This window comes from Nanorana parkeri, unplaced genomic scaffold, assembly GCF_000935625.1.
Source record: "Nanorana parkeri isolate BGI_ZX_2015 unplaced genomic scaffold, ASM93562v1 scaffold330, whole genome shotgun sequence".
Taxonomy (NCBI): Eukaryota; Metazoa; Chordata; class Amphibia; order Anura; family Dicroglossidae; genus Nanorana; species Nanorana parkeri.
The window spans coordinates 1,101,120-1,124,794 of record NW_017306598.1 but is presented as its reverse complement, the minus strand read 5'-3'; the positions used below and the strand labels follow the sequence as shown (position 1 = coordinate 1,124,794).

At 39.7% G+C, this 23,675-nt stretch overlaps 1 protein-coding gene across 3 annotated transcripts in view; it reads right to left on the bottom strand.

Annotated features, from left to right (window-relative positions):
• OLFM3 (olfactomedin 3) overlaps nucleotides 1-23,675 on the bottom strand; it is a 179,741-nt gene that overhangs the window by 77,060 nt on the left and 79,006 nt on the right. For 2 of the 3 annotated variants that reach the window (XM_018558291.1, XM_018558290.1), the window contains exon 1: nucleotides 8,820-8,948. The exons of the other annotated variant lie outside the window; for it this stretch is intronic. In XM_018558291.1, the coding sequence (XP_018413793.1) occupies nucleotides 8,820-8,948 (129 nt within the window). Of the gene's footprint in view, nucleotides 1-8,819; nucleotides 8,949-23,675 lie in introns of those variants that run through there. 3 annotated transcript variants of the gene reach the window in all.

The window sequence follows — 23,675 nt, the reverse complement described above, 5'->3', positions numbered from 1 at the left end:
CATCCACACCGATCGCCCCAAGACACTGCTGAGCGATCCATACAGCCTTTCTCCCGATTTGCAAGACCTCATCTTGTCCACCTAAACAGTGAGTTTTCAGTCCAGTATTGTTTTTAAAGTTTTTTAAAGCTGTTATTTATACTATCCCCACAATATCCCAGGGTTGCAGCGCTTCTTTCCACCCTCCTTTTTACATAAGCCTTAGAACTGTGTGCCTCTGTGAAACAACTAAAAACTATGGTACCCAATGTTGTCCAGAGGCAACACTTTAAAAGCCTTCACAGCTCATCAGTTTAGAATTAACAGTGAATGATAGCTCTAGAAGTAGGGCGATACCTAAAACGTGTGGTGGAACTACCGCCGGTGCGGTCGGTGCCGCCGCACAGGGGCCTGAGCCTACAGGGGGGGGCCCAGTATCGATTCAAACACAGCCCCAGGACAGAGATGGGGGGGCCCGTTGGTGTCCGGCCGCCGGTTACCATTGGATCGGTATACGGCGGGCCCCCCCATCTCTGTGCCGGGAGTGTCCGTTTATCACATTGGTGTCCGGCGGCTGGCGGGCCCCCTCATCTCTGCGCCGGGAGTGTCAGAAATAACAATTTCCCTGAATTCAATCTATATGCTATTAATCTTTCATAACGACAATTTGAGGACACTCTATGGACAATATCCGAAATGGTCGGAATAGTAGAGGATTTCCAATTTCGGGCTATGAGGATTCTGGCTGAGAATAAAATATGCATAACCACTGATCTGTACTTGATGGGATACTTATCAATATTGATACTTAATAGCGCCATCTCAGGTGACAGCAGGGAATCGATTTTTGTATATTCAATCAAGAGGTCAGATACTGAGCTCCATAAGACTGTAAGTCCATTACAGGACCAAAATATATGGGATAAGGTGCCTATTTGGCCGCAATTACGCCAGCTTTCATATGTGTGTGAACCTGACATTGGCGTTCATATGTGCATATATGAATAAAGTGGGCTTTAAAAATGTTTGGATTTTTAAAATGTATTTTAAAAACTTTTTTTAACTTTTTTTTTTAACTTAAAGTAAACACTAAACTCAAGAGTAAAATCTTAAAAATACATTCAAGTACCCTAACTATTAACAAAAATTTAAGTTATTTGTGTATCACTCGGCTGTAGATCTTCAAATCTTCTGTGACTTCATGCTGACACAGTCCTTCCTTCTGGAGGGTGGCTACTTTTGTTCCCCATCAGTGGCGTAACCAGAGTTATTGGCGCCCGGGGCAGAACATTCCCCCCCATATTATATAAACATCCACTAGAACTGTACCCCCCACCCCCACACATATATATCAGCTAAGGAACTACAAGTCCAAGCATGCCATCATTGTCCCTGTATACCCCCTCAACACACACACATATCACCCAGGGAACGGCAATATCTGGTTGTTGTACAGGGGCAATGAGGGCATGCTGGGACTTGTAGTTCCCTAGCTGATATCTTATGAAGCTGTATTCCACCTGAAAGTACTACAATGACATTATAGAACTACGAATAGAACATAAAATAAAACTTTTTTTTCGAATACTCACCTTGGGGGAAAAAAGCACATACATATAAAGCTACATCATGGCAGACGTGATAGCACCGCTAAATGATAAATTTCTTGGTTTGTTGACAAACAAAAGCTGGCAAGGATTTGTCATTTAATAGCGGCACTGCTACCAACACTAAATGGCTGGTTTGTGTATTTTTAGTGTTGCCTTTTAAGCCTTCTCCCCACTGAACTGTATTTTCTTTTTAATTTGCATTGGTACATGTCCCCCATAATAGTCCCCAGCTACCCATGTTTTTTTAACAAAAGTTTGCAAATTGGCCTTGAAAAAACCCTCAAAAAACATAGATTTATGGGGTTCAGCGGCATGCTCAGGTTTAGGTGATATTTTCATGGATATGCCGAACTTAAATCAAAATTTTCAGAGAAATGATCCAAGTCTTTCTTGCTAAAAGCACATCTTAAATGAACCTGCCATGAGACACACATGGGAGCTGACACTATTGATCTCCTTCTGAAAATGCTAATTGCCTGGATGTTTGAAAACTAATTGGCTTCAGCACTTTTCAAGACAATGATTCATAACAAATATGCAGACCTACAAAGTAAGACATCCTTATCTGTATGCTTGTCCAAGGTCAGAGACTCAGTCTTATATTTCAAGAAATAGATTCTAAAAAAGCTGCCTGTAAAAGACGACTATTAACATTTACCTCTCTGGTGGTCTCTTCCAAAGCTATGGCTTCCAGCAGAAGCTTCATCCTCCAATACATCCAGGTGTGCCAGATGCCTGTGGCCCCTATGTCACTACAGGACACAGATGTGATCTAGGGGTGGCAGGAAGAACACACGCAGAAGCATGTTGGATATGAAGATTCTGCCAGAAGATGTACTACTTGAGTAGACTCTCTGGAGAGATATGTATTCACATTCTTCTTTTACAGGCTTCAATACCTATTGGTTACACCACTGAATCAGTTGCCTACTGTAGCTGCCGGTGAAATTGCCGTATTTGCCTTGACTAATGCTGTGTGCCAAACAGTCACAAAATTCAGCATCATGTTCAAACTGGATCAACTCCAATAAATGGTGAAAGAAGTGATAATAAGTGAAACATATAACAAAAGAGCGAGTGATACCTACAACATTTCAGTAATGACAAAAATACCAACAGCAGAGGACCAAAGGACTCCATAGATATGTTATTCCTCCATGGTATCAAGCATTATTTCAGTGATTCAAATGCACACTGTGGATAACCTAATAGTTTGTACAAGGCAGCCAGGAAGGTAATACATATTATTTACCAATTTTATTTTTTGTTTTATGCCTCAAGGCATCACATTTTCCAGAAAAAGTGAAGTCAGGCTGCAAGTTCAGTCCTGGAATGCAGATTTTTATTTTCTTTGTAACTCTTAACATGAAACAATATTGTAAATGCAACGAATGGATTTAAAAAGAGTGTTCTAAGAAATGTATAGGCAGCCTTTACTTTTCTTTATCTGAAAATGCTAGTTCCATGACTAACATTCCATTCCTCGGATTCTACGCTTTTACTAGGCTGCAATTGCTGACCTTTCATTCTGAAAATGCTAGTTAAATTACTGTCTTAGTGAGTATGCAGCAAGTGAAGTCAGAGGGGCCAGTACTCCTGATGTGCATAGTTGTTCTGGGCCAGTACCTAAGTTAGTATTCTAATCATTAGCATGGCAGCCAAGCAACCACCCCTTAAAACCTATGTATATCTCTCACAGTATTTAAAACATTTAATAGCTGGCTTTAAAAGCCAAAATACATTATTTTTCTTTTGGATAGATTGCTGTGGGGTAAGCAATCCTGTCAGGTTTTTATTGCTATCTGTGTACCCACTAGGGATATTGCCCACTCTATTTGTCCTGGTGTACACTGTCACCATTAATGAAAGTGGGGGAAAATCTGATGTTTTGAGTCGTTACCAGAAAAGGAATAGAGGGTAAGTCTTCCAATAGGGATGCTTGTTGCAATGACAACTGTCTAAATGAAGACTCCCCTCATTTAGAATACATTTCTTCTCAGTTGCTGCTGTGTCTAAGAGGTAGAAAGTGAAGATACATCTCCCCAATGAGACAGCTTAGACAGCAAAAGAGAACCTGAAATGATCAATTTTAACCTTTTGCTACTCTATCTAAAACATAAAAAATAAATGGGGTTAGATATACTTTAAAGGGCTAGCTCACATTAAACAAAATACTTTCTATGCATTCCAGTGTCCTCAGTACATAAAATAATCTGCACAGTTGTTTAATCAGAAGCTACCTTTGAAGGCCATGTTGACCATTTGCAGCCTCTCCCAGATCTGTCAGAAAAAACTCCTATGTAGGGGACCCCCACAGTTGGAAGCATGCCCCTAGCACTGCAGGAGCAAACTATCTGGCTCATTCAAAACCTGTGCATGCTAAGTGTGCTCTCTTCCTTTTACGCACAACTCTTGGGATAGGGGGGGAGTTTGCCTACCTAAGATTGTTCCTGATAAACATGAAAAAGACCATGCATGACCTACAGCTTCTGAGTAGTCTTCTGTTAATGCATTGGGGACACTGGAATGCATTCAAAATGTTTTTCTAAAAGTGAACTAACCTTTTAAGGTTTGTTAGCCTTATTACAATAACATATGTTCCCTGAAAGTTAACAGCATTATCCATAACTTGCCAACTTGCACGGCAATGAAACATACTAAAGTTATTTGGAAGATCTAGTGCAGCCGGGTCCTCTTGGTCATCCCATGAAATTTGGCATAGGCAGATTTCCTGGAAAGGACCATGACACCACCGTCACCTAGGCACTGCAGGTGCAAGCCAAGTGAAAGGTAGATATATTTTATAACTTTTCTCCACACATCCACACAGGATCAGAATGTAAATAAGCCGATCCTCCCCTTCAGAGATCAAATTTTCAAAAGCTTTGGCTTTTAACCAAATGTTTATCAGCGGAGGGACTCTGGAATAACATTTGCTCCAGAAGAGGAAATGTCAGCCATTCTGCAACTCTTTACTTATTCACTGTAGCAAGACTTCTAACTTAGTTTTAAGTTAACATGAGCTAACAGAGTATAGGTCTGCCTTAAGTAAGGACTGCATTTTCTGAAATTCTCAGGAGTTATAATAAGCACCTTAGGCTGTCAGAGGTGTTTGCTGTTACATAGGAAAACTTTCCAGCTTGGAACAAAATCTCCCTCTGAGCAGGTACCGGCCCTTCACTCTTCTACACAGAAGAACAAAGGATCAGAAAAGGCACGACTGTAATTGTTAGGAGAAAACCATGAAGGGTCCCAGCAGCACAATGAGCCATTCAAGGCCAGTGTATTAGTTGTCAATCTATGAGCTTCCTAGTTTGCAGTGGTAAGATAATATATTGACTATAATACACAAAATATTCCCTGGTACAAGCCATACCGCAAAGTTGAAAACCTGCATACGCCTGCTCAGGTATTTTATTGATGTACTGTCCTTTGTCTTTTTATTTATGGTTTTAATGACTAATGGTGTATATACCGTATTTAATACAAAAGTAAAAGTTGTATGTGAATTAAACTATTTGGTTTGAGTCGGTGCCTCAAAAGTCTGGGATTTTTGTGTCAAAGTTTTGTATATAGTATGCCTGCCCAGGTGTTAACAAGCTCACAAATAAGCCAATACAGCACAAAGTGTCCAATACCCAGCACAAACAATCTCCACTTTCATGTTACTTCAGAGAACCTGAGATCACAGCACAGCTAAACGGTTCAGTTCACATCCAGAAAGAGATAGAAGACACTCGCTTGCCCGAGTTGAAAACGTTATTGCCGTTTGCAAATCCAAAGAGTGAGGGTCCATTCATTGTTTACATGTGTTTCTGGTGGCATTGGACCATTAATTCTTCCCACTTCCATCCTTTATTGGGCCTATCTGCTCCTTTCTAAGAGCCCTCAATGCACAGCTACAGCCAAAAAACAAAACCGAGTTAACTTTTGACAACACAACACCCCTGGGTGCATTTTAATGTACATCTAAGCCAGATATCTACATTTTTTTGAGAATTTTCACTCATCTGCTTTCTCCCAATAACATGAGATAAAGCACAAATCTCCCGTGCTTCTTCCTCAACAGTGTGCTGCCACTGCTAGTCCCATCAAAAGTAGGGGGTGGCCACAGACACTGAATCTTGTGTGCACTCACTGCTTTGATGCCTTTCAAAAGCGCCACCTAGAGTGACCTCCAATGACCAGTTTTGGGACTCTAATCTGTGAGTGTAACCTGATCCAATCATGGATTTCTGTGTTTTTCAATTAAATCAATAGAAATGCATCAACACATGTTTTAAGATGCATGGAAAATGGCATTACGTACATCAATATATCACAGCATACATCAATGTCCACGGATATTGTTTACAAAGTACATTGCGTTACGCAGTAACGCACACTCACATGTGTTTTGGTGCATTTCCATTCATGTCAATGGCAAACCCATCAGGGGAAAAATGCGTAGTCATGAATAGGCTATAAAAAAAGATTTTTTTTTACTGCATGAAGTAGAAAACCCACTCTTTCCTAGGTGGCTGGTTTATTTTAATGTGCTACAGTTGAGTGTGTTTTTAAAGAGAAACTATATGGGATTATTCATTGCTATGCACAGGCATCACCAAAAAGGCTGCAACAAAGGCAGGTATAAATGGGCTCTTAGAAATAAATGGGATGCCCCCCTAAATGCGCATGAAAACTTGCATAACAAGCTTGCGGTCAGGAGACAGATTTTCTTCATACAATATGATCCTGTCCTCCCATACACCAATTATAAGTACAAGTCAATTGTTTTGTTGAGTCTGCTTTAGGTCTCCCCTATGTTTGTTGCCCTAAGGTTTGTCTAATGGGATTGGTGAATGACCTCCAACCTCCCTTCCCTTCCCGAATATTGCACTTTTATGCCAAAAAAATCAATTCATTCATCTTATATGGAAACAAACCACCCCCTTATATGAATGGAAACACCTGAACAACTGACCCTTCTTTTATACCAAATCCCCTACACCAATAGGGACTGTCCACAGAGATTCAATAATATAGGGGGCTCATGGTCGAACTCACCTCTTATGGCTATATTCCAGAATGATCAATAAGCCAGGAGACTATGTTTATTACTATGGTTCTGTATACTATTGTCATTATTTACTTGTATGGTTCAACCATTCAACCATGCTTACTGTAGAATTTCTATGTGCTATTGAAGAGCAAGATACGCTTTGTTATATTCTTTATTGTATTGTATTGTTTTGTCTGAAATTTTTGTAACATTTAATAAAAGGCATCTTTGAAAAAAAGAAAACTTGCATAACACTCACAGAACAGCATGTATGGGGCCTAAAAAAGTGTCCATGCCACCGCCAACAGCTGCTTTACTCAATGCACAAGAGTCTTCACTTTAAACCTTGTAATTAATAGTTGCTATATTGTATGCATTGGAATTAAATCTAAAATCAAAGCTATCATGTGAAAACATCACATGGAAGATGCCTTATTAATCTTGGGCTGCATACAGTTTCCAGCACACTGTGACCATCACAGTTGGTTGTACTTAACTGCTCCGAAGCCAGCATGAGGTATCGAGTCTGACTACATTCTAAAGCAGGCTAATATCGGCATACATTTTTAACTAGTGTATGTTTAACAACTAAACAATAACATAAAAATACTAAAAGCAAAAAAAGATTGTTAAAAATGTTTGCCTATACCACTATGCCAGCCTTTATTAACATACATTTTTAACTAGTGTATTTCTTTTCAACTAAACCAAAAGAAAAAAAAAACAGTTGTTAAAAACTAATGCCTACACCAGCCTTTGGCAAATTAACCACCCATCTACACCAAGTGCAAGGAAGCCTTTCTACACTGACCACTAATGTTATGGAACACCACCATTTTTACTGTCTATGTTTCTTTATTATTATCATTCATATCAAGATCATTACTGAAAATAATGTTATTCTAGAGAGCGCGGGTGGAGTATAAAAAAACTGATCTGGGTTTAAAATATGACATTACTTAGGCATGCTGATGTACAGTAAGTGGGACGTAAGATAATTTTTAGCATGAGTTCCTGGGACCTGAAAATCATGTCAGGGGTGCCTCCTGGGTAAAAAGGTTAAGAAAGGCTGGCCTTAAAAGAGTCTGGTTGGTGATGACGGTTTCCACTGTTGTACCAGTTGCTACACAACAAACTCCCTCCCTATATCCACTATTTTTATATTGCAAGACAGTAAACTAATCAATTCTGTAATTAACACCTACTATGAAAAACTTTTCTTGATAAGCTGTAGAAAAAACTATGGGACCCTTTGGAAATGTTCAGCTCCTTACTGGTGCCAGCAATCTATGTTATGTTTAAAACAAACTTTCTGTTTCTTCAACTCTTAAACTTCCAGCTTCAGATCAAAGCACTCCAAGTGTAAGACCATTGAGATTACTATATGCAAAAACATTAACTGATGAAAATGGAGAGATGCTGTAATGTCAGAGTTAACCTTTTTTTAGTATTCCTGCACAGAAAGGGTTACTTTCTCTAAAGTTTATAATCACTTCTGTTAGCGGACCAGGTTGTATGGAATAATAAAAAAAAATACTGTAGATTCCTCTGCCTATTCTAGAGAGATTTGAAAATATTCTTACTGCACTCCCAACAGCTGAAACATATACGCAGCTGAAACATCCCTTGTTAAATACTTAATGAAGCTACTTTAAAATCTCACATTGAGAAAACAGAGCCGCTGTTCCATCTTTAATTTGGCAATCATATGCGTAAATTAACCCTTTGCACAGGAATCAGCTCCAAATATGTTGCAAATAATTCATCATCTGCACCTTTTCACAGCTAAAAATTTATGAAACATTAGAAAAATAGTAATCCGAATAAGCTTTATCAAAGAAAATCATCCAAGACCTAGATTGCCTCTGAGAGCGGCAGCCAGTGTAGGCATAACTGCTCCCTCAGGACGCTCGTTAAAGTTAAAAAGTTATCCTTAAAGAATACTGTTCACCACTTTCATTTAATATGGCATAACTTAGTGCTGAACCTATATTTTTTTAAGAGCAAAACAGTGTCTATACACTGAAAGCACATCAGATGAAAGGCAAAACATCCAGTGGTGCTGTTTTGTTTCACGTTCTATATTGTTTGGGAGGAGTGAAAGAGTTAAACATGATTAAACCAAAGATGTTGCAGCAGGAAAGGCTTTCAGGTATAGGATGAGACAGTCATGCTGTGCATGCACTTACCAGAGAGTTGCTGGTGGGAATACGCGTTGTATTTAGCCCAGCCAGGGAGGGGAGGGTCTGGGACATCCAGTTAGAGATCATTGCCATAGTGCTGAGAAGAGCACCTAGTGTGAGGAGCGGAGACTCCATCCTGGGGAAGCTAATGAGTTTTCATAGTGACTGATCAGCACCGGAGATGGGAAGAAGAGGGAGGAGTAACTGCGGAGAGCCACAAACAGCATCCAACAGGAGAGTCTTCTATAGATTCTGTTTAAATACTCAGCTTACACCCAATGTTTCTCTCTGGGTTCTAGGATACTTCCTAATACAGCCCCACAGTACACTATTAATTTCCTCTACAAAGCCATAAAACCCACTCACATATAGAAGATAAAAAAAAAAACTGTAATGAAAGATTCAAATGTCCCTCTTTTGGATGAGCAGTGTGTTTCTGGATCCAAATTACTCTTAGTTTTCCTTTACTGCCGCCTGTAATACAGGCTGATGGCACAGACAGATACAAGGTAAGTATTGCTACATTCCATTTCCTCCATACTCAGTTTAATCTGTTATAACTGGCAGATATTTCTTATATTTAGTAGATTGTTTAATGAATGTTTCTCTTTGCTGGCGGCAGCTGAAAGGAGCTGAATGACTGCTAGATTGCACATGATCTGGCTGTTTCATTTTCCATTTAGTACATTAGCATATTTTATCAACCTGCTGTTTTAAAAAGGGGCCATATTATTCAATCATTTATTCACTGTATTGATTTTGTGGTGGAACAGGAAATGACTCACTGCTGCTGTAAATCTGTAAATAATAGATTTAGACAACTTGTAGCTGTTCGTTAGGGAGAGACTTAGAACTTATAGGAATATACATGGCCATCCCTACAATGAGGCAGCTAGAGGCTGTTACTTCAGATGGCATCTCTTTGGGTTGGGGGGGGGGCACGGCAGGCAGAGCGCCAATGTTTGCAGAGTCCTGCCACCCCCTTTCCTGCCAGAGCATCCCAAGTTGCTAAGAGCCGGGTAGGGAGATGTGTAAGGGTCATTCACATCTCTCCGCTCAGCAACCTGAGACACTCTTGCTGGTGTCCCGATGAGCACCTGGGAACCAGTGATGTCACTGGTTGCCAGGAGCTCAGCAGGATGCTGGGCAGGGAGATGCAGAGCTCTTACACATCACCCAGCCTGAACCTTAACAACGTCACTCTCCACCAGCACCCCCTACTGATTTTGCACCATCAGACAACAGCCCAACACACATCCCCAGCTACATCAGGTGGGAAAAAAGCAAGCAATGCCCCTGGAAATACACCTTTATAAATGCACTTTTCTTGTACACATTTTTACTTTGCCTACATAGACAGCAATGCAGTTTGAAGTATTCCATCATTTACTTGCGATAAAACACATTCTACTCCTCTGGCAAATGTAGAGATTCGGATGGGCTCTTAAAGTGTCATTCCACCCAAAAAGCATAATTCTGGTATGACTAGATGCTAGCTGTCTAAGTCATCCACTGACTTTTATATCTTAAAATGTGTTTCCGCCTATGGCTCCTCTGCCATCTGCATCTTCCCCCCACAACCAGGAAGTTTGGGCAAGAGAGGAACGCTTAGGGACCGGCGGCGTGGACAATCATCGATGTCATGTAAGTGTGGAGGGGACAGGTTTGAGAAAAAGGTTGCTGGGTGGGTTTTGCCCTAATCTCATATTCCTCAAACAGTACTGTATGTCTCCAAAGTTGTTTAAGACCCTTCTATTCCAGCCCCACTACATAGACTGGACACGTGCCAAGTGTGTAGGTTCTTAGGGTTCATCTAAAGTTCATCTGTATGTCTGTATATAATTCATCTGTATATGTCTGCATAAATCTGCTCAACTTCTAGGACTAAAAAACTTTAAACTCTTTCATAATATTGATGATAATACAGTAATACCTTGGTTTACAAGTAACTTGGTTTGAGAGTGTTTTGCAAGACAAGCAAACATTTCTGAAAAATGTTGCCTTGATATACAAGCAATGTCTTGCAAGAAGAGCAACATTTTGTAGAAAAGCGCCACCCGAATAAGGCTGTAGCAGTTAATATTGATGATAATACAGTAATACCTTGGTTTACAAGTAACTTGGTTTGAGAGTGTTTTGCAAGACAAGCAAACATTTCTGAAAAATGTTGCCTTGATATACAAGCAATGTCTTGCAAGAAGAGCAACATTTTGTAGAAAAGCGCCACCCGAATAAGGCTGTAGCAGTGCGAGCTATGAGTCTGTTTATCGACAATGCAATGTCACATTGGATAGATTCCTTGTTAAGGTTTCACGAAATGAAAAAGATTCCATTGAGTCAAGAGATAGAAGTGATTCCGTTAGTGATAGTGAAAGTCGTCGTGCACAATAATCCTCCTCTCTCTTGTCTCCCTCACACTAGCCACGAAGGTACCGGTAATTGGTTTATTTTTCTTTATATTTTGTACAGTATTATATTACAGTACAGTATTGTAATCACTTTTATATGAATATTTTGGGTTGTGGAACGAATCATCTGACTTTCCATTATTTCCTATGGGCAAATTTGCTTTGATATACAAGCGCTTTGGATTACAAGCATGCTGCCGGAACAAATTATGCTCGTAAACCAAGGTATTACTGTAATACTAATAATAATGTATATTAAACTTTCAGCATGCTCTCTGTCAACTTGAGAGTATTTGTAATCCAGAAGGCCGTTCAACAAGTGTCCTGTGCTGATTCTCCTAATAGCAGCAAAGTTCAGTAGCAGCTAGAAAGCTTAGCAGTAGCATGGATGGCCAAAAAGTCTTTCCCCACTGATGTTGCATAGACGTCTTTGGGTGAGGCGAGAGATCACACAACTTACTAGGCTCTCTTTTTAAACCCACGTGTTTGCCTGGGGTTCACTGGGGTCCCCTGGATCAGCATAGCAGCACAGCCTCTCCTGGTAGTTCCAGGCAGTACTCCCCACACTCACAAACGTTCTTTCCTTGCACACAGCACACAACAGCAACCCCTGGAACTCCTGGCTCGTGTCCTCTGCAGTTCTCTCCACTGTGGGATTCTTGCACAGCACACTATCCTTCTCTGCTCTTTTGGGTCTTAGGCAGCTCTCCTCACAGCAGCCACTCCTACCCCTCTCCTTCCTGGGCTTCCTCCTATTGCAAACTCCTCCAGTGCTCCAGCTTTCCCTTGTATGCTGGGGGGTAGGGCCCAAGGATTAGCTGTGGCTGTGACCAGAGTCCTTCTCTCTTCTCCAATTGTAGTGGGGAAGAGAGGCACACAACTTTGTGGTCACAGGAGTGCCTGGCCACACGGTTCCCACCCCTTAAAGGACCACCAGCTTTATCAATATACTCCTAAATAAAAACACCTAAACTACACTAACTATATCCCCCCAAAAGAAAATACTATTCTAAATAAAGGAAAAAAATAGATTGCTTAAGGGCCGGTTCACACCATATCCAGTGCATTCCAACATGGTTCGTGACCGGAACACACTGAATGGCATAAACATAGCTTCCTGCTTTCTGCGATAGCATGCACTACTTTTTGCTATCGCACCACCCCGGAATGCAGGGCATTTGTGTACCATGCGTTCTAGTGTGGGCGATCGCACTGCAGACGGGAAGCGTGTCTGTGGTTGACATGAATGGCACCACCACGCCCCTTGCCAGCCCAGAACACAGGAGGCTTAGTTTATGCGATCCAGTGTGTTCCGGGCATGAATCGCGCTGTAGAAAAATTATTTTATGAGAATATCAGAAAATAGTCATATGATGTTTAAAGTGGTACTATTGACTGCAATGGTCATGTTTGAAAGTTGGGAGGCAGTAGAAGGTGGATCAACCTTCTACCTCCCCTTGCCACCTGTGTGAATGAGGCATAAAGGTCATGCAATGTACATTTGACATAAGTTATTTATTAGATATTAAATACTGACTGTAATAGACTTACCCTTCCGCATTCCAGCAAGCGTTCTCCACTCCGCCCACTCCAGCGGCGTCGGGTCTCTCCGGCGCTGTAACGCTGTTGGCTTTGCTTCGCTCCTCCCCCCTAACGTCTGGCTGTCAGATAAAACGGCGGGGAATTCAATTGCTCAGCATCCTAGTGTTGTGGAAGCTGGAGGAATCTAACCCCTCCCATCTCAAGTGGTACCCCTGCTCCTTACGGGGATTGCGTGGCAGTGTCAGCAGCAGAGCCTAGCAGGATCCCAAGAAGGACTTCCATGGACAGTGGCCCCATCTACTGCTGCCTGGACTCTGGATCCTCCCTCTGTCTCTGAACCACAAACCGCAAGTAGCCTGGGGTTACAGTGTATTGCAATTGACTGCTATTAGTGCATCCGTGCGTTATTGAATTCCATGTTGCATGTCAGTTGCAGTACGTCTTAATACAGATACAACCAATAGCCATTCTAGCAAGTGACTATTTAAGTGCACATATAAATACTGATTGGTCTGTCATGAGCAAACACTATCTATCATTGCGGGTAGAATACCGGATTGTTGTAGGAGTGATTCCAAAACTACGGGTCTAATCGTACCCCGAGTACATTTCCATGGTTCTACAAATTGTTACCATTCGTTGAGCACTTCATTAATTGCAAGCGGTAATGCAATAGTTATTTCGTGCTTATAATTACTTTGTTTGTTACGGTGGTGAATGATGCCTCACAGTTCAGGCGATCGCTCTCCCTCCATATAGAGCGTATATTGCCGAACGGAAACCTGAACTACCATATTTATACTGACCAGCTCAACTCCGCAGTTGTGATCCAGACCACAAGAGACTCTTCGCTGTTGCGTTACAGACTCAAGCTTTAGTAGAGATAACTGAGTAATGGAAAATCCACTAACAATTTCTTGGAGGGCAGTTTATTACCCTGTCTGTCAGGCATTTATTTCAATTAACCTACTAAATTTGGAAACTGTATATGTGGTTGAAATCTGGTTCAAGTAGCCAATTGTCAGTACAATACTTGAGAAAATGGTAGGCCTCACCTGACCTCCTTACAGGAATTTAATGCTGAAACACCCAATGGGGATCTAACTTTTAATGCCACAGTGGGTAATGGGGCAATAATATCTCCCCCCTCTGACATTATCAGGCCAATAAGGAAAAAGTATACTTTTTAGTATTATAATAGTTCTTTATTAAGGCCGTTATGCCACACAGAGACCGAATTCCTATTCCCATAAATCGATTTGCACATCTCTAGACTTTTATATAAAAGGTTAGTTTATAATGTTGCATAGAAAGTGTCACACAGGTGTAACACAGTAGAATATTCGATGCTTTCTGGAGCATGTTCTTGATGTCTTTTCAGTTTGAAAGTCAGGTAAAATATTTTATTCTAATGGCTAATGTCCCTCGTTAGCAATGCTGGAAAATATATGGCAGATATTCAATTATACACCAAGCATATGTACTGCACAAAGTTCTATGTGCACATAATCACAGTTTAATTTGCTTTGAAAATGATTTTGTGAATGGTTGCAGTAAACAAATTAGCGTGTAAGATGTAGCCAGGTTGACAAGCTTCCAAAATGTACTTTTATAACTGCAACAGAGAAAATAAGCAGCTCATGACTCTGGTTTAAAATAAACATTTTTGTGCTGTATTAGACTATTTCATTACTCTAGACTACAATTACAATTAAATATACCTATTCTAAATCTGAGTTTGCAAAGAAGAAATCTATTTATATTTCCTATGTAAAATTTTTCATTAACTGTGCACAAATGCTTCTTGATCCAACATTATCTTACACCGTTAATTGCAGGAGCTGTAAAATATTGTAGCTTTTAACCCTTTCACTGCCAGACACTACCGGCCCTTTTCACCTTAGGTGGTCAGCATAGTTTTGCACATGCACATACACTTTGCACTCTTGATCAAGGCTTCCAAACCTTATATTTTATGAAAGAGAAGGATCTGGTGATTCGGCATGCCCCATTAAACTTGAGCATAAGTTTACAAATAAAACGTATTAAATAAATGTATATGCTTTTGTAGCTCTTGTAACTGTATGAGCATTAACAGTGGAATGATGAACAGGAATATATCTGTATAAGCATTTACAATGGAAAGACACAATGGAATATATTATCTGTTTTGGATTATAAATGTTTGATTAATGAGCTCATGATATTTCCTTCCGCCCATGCACCTTCCCCCAACTTTTCCCTTAAGATTGATAAGATTGATAACACAACTATCCAACACTCCCCCCATGTCAAGGTGCTAGGTGTCATCCTTGACTCGGAACTCACCTTTCTTCCTCACATCCAATCACTATCCAAATCCTGTCGCCTTCACCTCCGCAACATCTCTAAAATACGTCCCTTCCTCACCAATGAAACCTCAAAACTACTCATATTTTTAAACAGTTCTTTGTGCTAGCTAAAGGTTTTTTTTTTTTTTGCAAACTGGTCTCATAGAGCAGCGGTCACCAACCGGTGGTCCGTGCGAAAATTTGGGTGGTCCCCGGGCCCCTCTGATGACGTGCAGACTGGGCCGTCATTGAAGTGGCATGGAGGCTTCGGGGCTGCCTATCACTGACTCAAGCAGCAGCTGTCACAAGGAATGCACGGCTGTCAGTACAGTGCTGGCTCTGCAGGAGGCGGGGCATCTCGTCAGTACCAGGACTGAGCAGGCTGTGGGACATAGAAAAAGTGGGGAGAAGCCAGGTAATAGTGGCTCAGTGTGGGGGAAGGGGAGGCACAGGGGTGGTTGGGGGCAGTGCTGAAGCTAGGGGGGCATGTGCCCCAGGCGCCGCAGGCAGGGCCAGTGGCAGATTCGTTATATATTTATATATGAGGAAACAAAAAATATGAGACTATATATATATATATATATATATATATATTTTTTAAATTCATATTAGTGGTCCGCGGGATTTAAAATTATGAATTTAGTGGTCCATGAGGTTCGAAAGGTTGGTGACCGATTTTATAGAACATATTTTCTAAGGAGAGAGCCTATCAGTTGCTATTTGCTCTCTTTAAAAAATCCCTTGGTAATATTGAACATAAAAAAAATGACATTTCTAACCATATTTAGAAAAAACACTATACATTTCAGTTAAAATGCTACGAACTTGCACTGATCAATACAATAATAACCAGAAATCAGTTTACTGTAGTTAGATCACTGAAAAATTAATTACCATTGATTGCTCTGAATTCCAGCCATCTGCATATTGCTCTTTGCCTTATTAAATAAACGTGATGGCTTAGGCCTGTGTTACTTTGTTACTACCCAGTTTATACATTTGCTTACTCTTAATCTTCTTTTGGGTTTGACAACATGTTGGAATTTTGTCAGCTGCCTATTCTGGATTGTGGGCAGTGAAGGCTGGAGGGTGACAGAAAACAGATACATTACTACTCCAGCACAGGTTGCACAGGGTCCTCTGTTATCTTTATCCACAAGGGCTTGAAGATTTAGAAAGGAAAACTTTAAAAACGTTTGAATTTTGTAACACGTCTACATGGATCTGCACTTCAGCGCTGAGTAAACAAATTGCCCATTGCTGACACAGTAACAGGAAGAAGATGACCTCTCTGCTTACTCACTTTCACAATTTCACTTATATTTTCATCAGTCTCAGAAGTTAGTAAAACTTTGACAGTTCCCCGAGGTGTTTGTACTCTTGATGTTTCGGTAAACTAGTTAGTTAGCTATTTAGAGCAGTAATCAACTTTACAACTTTAAGCAGAACTGCTGGCTGCGCCCAGCAGGCCTATAGCTTTGAAATTACCTTCCATCGAACCCCCGCCACATGGAGAAGATATGAGATTCTCAGCAAGTTACACGGGCAGCTTATTGATTTAGCAAAAGAAACACAGAAAGTTATAAATCCAAGAGTCTTATTGGCTCTGATTTTTGCCAGAGGGCCTAAAGCAAGAGGAATACATTTCACAGCATTGTACATATTCCACCCAGAGTGAATATTAACAAGAAATGTTTGCTTTCTTTTAACTTATGGACTTACAAATTACAGTTGACACAAATTACATTTAATGCAATATTTTCCCCCTGTTTTATGGGGTCAATTTTGTATGATACTTACCAATTTCATTACTGTCCATTATTTTAATCATAAAATGGTTTGGTTGTGGTAACATTTACAAACTTTTAAATACTTGACTTTTACACAAAATATACTGGTGGGAGGTTTATATATATATGTACACATGTATGGGCACCAAAAGGAGGTAGCTTGATTTCAATGTAACATTGTATCATGTCAATGACATTTTAATTGTAACCAAGTCTTTATGTATTAAATATACGTTTATACAAAACCATGTATGTTTGATGGACGTTCTGTATGGTTTGGGCACTTTTAAAGCCCCGCTTTTCTTTATCTCTCTTGTATACAATTACACAAAATATACGCTGATTACTTATATTTCCATGTTAACGGATATTTGTAATTCTCTATCACTGTGTTTTTTTATGATTAAAAAAATAACCCATCAATGGGTGAAAATCAAGTTTGAGATTTTTATTTCTTTCTCAGTTGCAAGTTGTATAATTATTGGAACTCTTTGCACTGATCTTTTCTTGGAAACTGTAGATAACTCTGAAACTGATATAAACTTGCATTATAAAGGTAATAAATGCAGTAATAAAGGCTTAGTGGTAACATGCCATTAGTGTGTCAATAGGCTAAAATAAAGTATATGTGTGGGAAACATTTAGCGCACAAACACGCATTTAATTTGACAAATGTGAAAAAGCACTTTGGAATGTGCATCTATTGAGCAATGCAATTCTGGTATATCGCCAAAATAGCAAAATATGCCTTTTACATGAACAATGACTGATAGACCTCAACACATCACCCTCTTTGGTAATGAGGTCAGTGTCCTGATGTGTCACATAAGGCCTGGCCACCAACAGCACTAAGCCACTTGGTGGGCTTAATGGATAAAGTGTATTTTGTGGGGTTGATTTTTTTCTGCTGCATGGTATTTGATGTCATCCAAGTTACATGAATTGCCTATGGCTTTTTAATTTTTTGGCTACAGATTCAACAATTCAACAGCAGCCAGATCTCATGGTTGATTTTTAATACACTTAGAGGGTTATTCGCTGCTGAAGGCCGAAGCTGAAGTAAAAGGAGCCGAACCCCTGATTTCAGCCGTACATCGGCCGACTTCGGTACATCCTCCTGGAATGATGGGAATAGGGACTGGAAGTTTATGTGCAGTGGCCAAGGAATATTAGTTAATTTGATGCTTTTAACCCTTGCTTCTTTTGTGAGTACATTTTTGTATACTAATTTTATCAATAAAAGGTTCATCTGAACCAGGAAAGGCTGACTTCATTGCCCTCTGCTTTCGAGCAGTGATACATAGCCCTCTGCTTTCGAGCACTGATTATTCGGCGTGGCTGCTGTTATCACAGAACACCAGCCCGGCCAAGCGGCAGTGGGGGGAGTGGCAATTGCCCTGCTCCCTGATCCACCACTGAATAAAGAGAGCATTTGGTTATTGATAATTAGGCTTATGGCTCCCCCCAGGAGCAGTGATCCAGTTCTAACAACAACTTTTGCTATCCTTGACAGAATGCAGCTAGAAGAGAAAGTGATTGGGCTTAGAGTCTAACATTTCACCTTTGATTGCCACCAGAGAATTAAAATTAACATAATCAGCACTTATAATTTTAGTGAGCCAGTCTGGATTTTATGTTATCTAATTGTATTTAATAAAACTAAAGTAGACTGCTCCAAATTTTGGGGTCTTGGTTAGGTCAGAAAAAAAATTCCCATTTTGTTTTTGTGAAATGCTGGGAATAGTGCAAAATGATATAAAATACACATTTCTTTGCTTTTGGACTTTTCATTGTGCAACTGTGCAGTAAATAGTTGTGCCATTAGAATTATACATCTTTCTACACATTGCAGTTTAAAAAAAAAAGAACAATAATTTACAACGCTACAAAAAAGTGCATGAACGATACTTAAGAGCTTGCTGCAAACAATGCTTTTATAGAACGAGTGTGGTTGGGAACATTTGTACTCTGTGCTTTACATTTCAATGACAAGTGTAGAAGCTGCCGTGTTCAGTAAAAATGTATTAGTCTTTATTTCATTCTTGAAAGCATGTTTTTCTGTGTTAGCACTTTTTGACATCTGCAAAACAAATATAAAACCTTTTTTCAAGGCAAGCCTTTTTAAATATGTTCTTCTTAAGGGGATTTACTTATCTTTTTATTTGTTTGTCCCATTCAAAAATGTAATAAAGCATCAAAATATGTAGTCTGCACATATAAGTATGTAACAGTGTGTGTATATGGATGTAAAGGTTTTCATTAATCTAGGTCATGGTATATAATTATATAGTAGTTGTTAGTCACATTCAATTGGACTCCTGTTCTGTAATGTCGAAGACATTTTACCACTCATTTAAGTGTCCTCAGTTCTAATGAATTCTAGGAACATAAACCCGTATTTATAGTAAAGCTGGTAATGATAAAATATGTCAAGACTGTCCAGACCGGGCTTACATTAAAACAACCTCAAGATCAACCAATAACATGGGACAACCCAAAAGAAGAAAAAGTAGAACACACAAAATAGTATAGTCATCCCATATGCGGCTGGATTGTCAGAAAAATTCTGAAAGATTTTTAACAAAACATCACATCCTTATGCCAGCCCAGAAACACCGACACAAAGGCTTGTACATTCAAACGACCCTACACCCAAGCACAGTGTAGTGATGAATGCAAAGACTCTGTAGATCAAGACTCAGCAGTTTTCCTGCAACTTAAGGAAGAGAAGGCAACAGGTAGGCAAGAGACATGAAAGAGGCCATCTACTTCAAACTGGAAAAGCCATGCCTATGCCAGTGTCGGACCTTCTATTGTCACCCACATATATTGCCATTTCAAAATCTGTACCCTGGTGATTTAATGACAAATTGAACATGCAGCCATGTAACTCAAACGAGACACCTGTCCCGTAAAAACACACTTATGTAACTTACTTATGTGTTCTTATGTAGTACAACTAGTACTAAGAAAAGATGTCCTTGAGTTGGAAAAAGTCCAGCGAAGGGCAACCAAACTAATTAGGGGTATGGAGGACCAGAGCTACGAGACAAGGCTACTAAATTTAAACATGTTCACATTAAAGGTGAGGAGATTAAGGGGGGATATGATTTCCATGTACAAAATGTTTAATGGTGGTAGCAACATTAGCGATAAACTGTTTAAAATTAACTCCGTTACAAAAACTAGAGGCCATCACCTAAAATTGGTGGAAAAAAAATTCCAGCACAAGGGGCGAAGGGGGTTCTTCACAGTAAGATCAGTTAGGGTCTGGAACTCACTGCCACAGGCGGTGATTTCAGCAAATAATGTGGAATTGTTCAAGAAACTTTTGGACGATTTCTTAAGGGACCGTAATATACAGGGGTACGGGTACTCCTAGAATGAGATCCTAATAGGTTGGACTTGATGGACTAATGTCTTTATTCAACCTCAAATACTATGTAACTATGTAACTATGTAGCTATAAATGCTGGGGTATGTTACCAACAGTCATAAGAACTGAGGAAGCTACTGAGATGAGTGGTAAAATATCTGCAACATAACAGAACAAATCTAGTTGAATGTGAATAACTACTTCTAAAACACTGTTGTACAAGGAGTTGCCTAACAAACTGGTTATTTTATCCAGTGTTACTATATTCATAATTAACATGCTATCATGCAATCAGATGACCTGCTATTTTTGCTATGACTAAACTGCAGATATAATATATATATATTAGGGATGTCCCGATACCGGTACTAGCATCGGTATCGGGACCGATACAAAGCGCCGAAGCTTGCTCTATGTTTTTTTTTTACTTACCGTGCCGCGCTGAGCTGAGCGTCGCATCACTGCTGCTCCAGTGGGCGGTACTCCAGGCAGTCACCGGCCACCTAAATTAGGACCCCAACTGGAGCGCCGCCCAACGGAGCAGCAGTGACGCAATGCTCCTCTCCAGCTAATCGCTGACGGCGTCCTCACGTGTGAGGAAAATCGTGAGGCACAGCGATTGAGGCAACAGTGAGTAAGAAGGGGGCTGGGCTTAGTTTTTTGTCTACTGCTGCAGTGCATTCTATATGTACTGTATATGTGCTACATATAGAATGCACTGCAGTAATAGAGTTACAATTCTGCACTGCTAACATGAATGGTTAAATGATGCATAGTACATAATAGTAGTTGTACATAACATGTAGTTGTACTATGGATCATTTAACCCCTTCATGTTAGCAGGTCAGAATTGTAAATCTACTGCTGCAGTGCATTCTATATGTAGCACATATACAGTACATATGCAGCAGTAGATTTACAATTCTGCACTGCTAATCTGAATGGGTTAAATGATCCATAGTACAACTGCATGTTATGTACATATTATGTACTTTGGATCATGATTTAACCTATTCATGTTGGCAGGGAATAATTGTAACTCTATTACTGCAGTGTACTGGACGTGAGTGTTGTATATGTACTATGGATCATGATTTAGCCTATTCATGTTAGCAGGGCAGAATTGTGAGCGCCTCCCACAAGCTGAGCACCGAGCTGTGATGCAGTGATCCTGCCCAGCGCCGACTATGAGAGGCATCCCGTGAGACAACAAGGATCAGAGTGAAACTGTGATTTCCATGTTGAATAATTAATATAATATCTCTGTATTTCATTTAACAACCCATTCCCATTGTTTATAATGTCATACAATGGTATAGCTTGTAATGCCATTACATTTACAGTATATTAATATCCTGCAAATGTCGAGAAGTGGATTAAGACTAACTAGATTGAGAGGCAAGAGCATTCAGTGCTAGCGATGTGCTCTGGGCCCACCACAGAAATCAATGTAAATCAATGGAGTGGCAAAGCCTGTGCAACACATCCAAAGTGAGTACTAAGCAGCTAAGCTCAGTGCATACTGTTAAACCCAGCAGTTAAAGTACTATTAAACTCTCAATCTTTTTTTCAGTAAAGAAGTTTGGCTTCCCTGAACTTCATGTCCAGTAAATGATTATAAGGGACAACATAGTCTCTAGCAGCTGTCTATCTACTAGCTTAGAGTAGGGAAAAGGAAGAAGGGAAGAAGGAGGAGAGGAGAGTAGGGGGGAGGGAAGAGGCTTGCCTTGCTGTGCCTGTGTGTTTGTGGAAACACACATGGCTTACTAGCATACACATTGGTGGCTCTATAGTACCCTGCAAGGGAAAAGAGCCACCCTAAAACAGGATACCAGGTCCAGCGCTCAGGGGACCGACTGATTTTCTAGGAAACTAAAACTTTTAAACATCAATAAGGAGCATCCATTGTAAGTGATTTCATCAGCATTTAAAAATTGCTTAGCATCCTTTTTTGCAGGGTGCCAAAAGAGCTGCCATTTATATTCAGTAAATACTTAACTGAAGTAGCAAAATTAAGGTCCTAATCATAGCAGTTGTGATCATGTGTGTTTCTGGTGGCCATCAATCCTATGATCTTCTCTATTAGGGTGTAATGACTGATCAATGCACCTGAAAAGCCAATATATTTTATATCAGCAAAACTATTGGTAATTGTCTCCCCTGCCTCTGTTTCTGTACAGTTAGACCTGCAATATTTTACCTGTTTGCATCAATAGGCAAAATAATCTGATGCAATGAATTGTTTTTGAACAATAGACGGTATTGTGCTTTCTAAAACATGTTGTTTTGTTTGGTGGCATGACAATTACTTAGTGGAAGATTTTTAACATAACATTCACTCTTGTTGCTATTCTATTATCTTGCAGATCTCTCTAAGGACAGGTTGAATATATACAGTACATCAGTGATATATATTGAAGAGAAACAAACACATTAGTAATACTGTTTGCACATTATGTAGAAAAAACATTTCTACCTTTCTGATTTGGCAACATTTTTTTAGCAGCAAAGTCATAAAAGAAAGGATTTGTTTTTTCACTTTCTGATAAACCATTGGCCTCTCTGAGTGCTCAGTCCTGATGCAGAACAAGAAATTAAACATATAAGACATGTATGTTTCACAATAATGTGGTCTGTTCTGCGGCCTAGGTCTACATGGGTGACTTTTATTCTAACTACTTTATGATGAAAAATATCTGCTACTCTCACACACAGTTTAACCAATGTGTACTCCTAGAATATATCAGCAATAGTAATGGAACATTTTAGCTGTTTTTTTTTTTATTAGGACTGAAGCTGGGTCTCACCTAATTGTATAAGAACAGTAATGATTTTGGGAAGTGATTTAGCACATTTGAAAATCAAGTTTTGGCCAAAACATTTGATTTAAAATGACACTAAACTCAGGAGTTAAATCTTAAAAATGCATTCAAGTACCTTAACTATTAACAATACTGTACCTTATTTTTGTATCACTCGACTGTATATCACCTCTGAATAGGTGCTGACACTGTTCTGCCTTCTGAAGGGTGGCAACTTTTGTTCCCTATGGTCTCTGTGTGTGTTGGAAAGTAACCACCACTCCAAGCTCATACCTTTGATAGACTATAATCTCAATACAAATCAGTAAACTAAATGTGAGATTGTAGTCTATCACTTAGCAAAATGAACAACAGTAAATAGGGTAATCAACCGTATCTCAAAAATATCAAAGGGGTTAAGAGTAGAGGAAAGTCATGAGTAACTCACCCCATATACAATCACAATAGAGAATAAAGATGCATTTAACACCACCCATTTACTAAGAACTGGGGGGACTTTCAAATCATACTCAGACGACCTTGACTTCAAATATTAAAACATAAACTTTTAATCACAACCGCATTACATTAAAGTTATCTGATTGTTATGTCCTT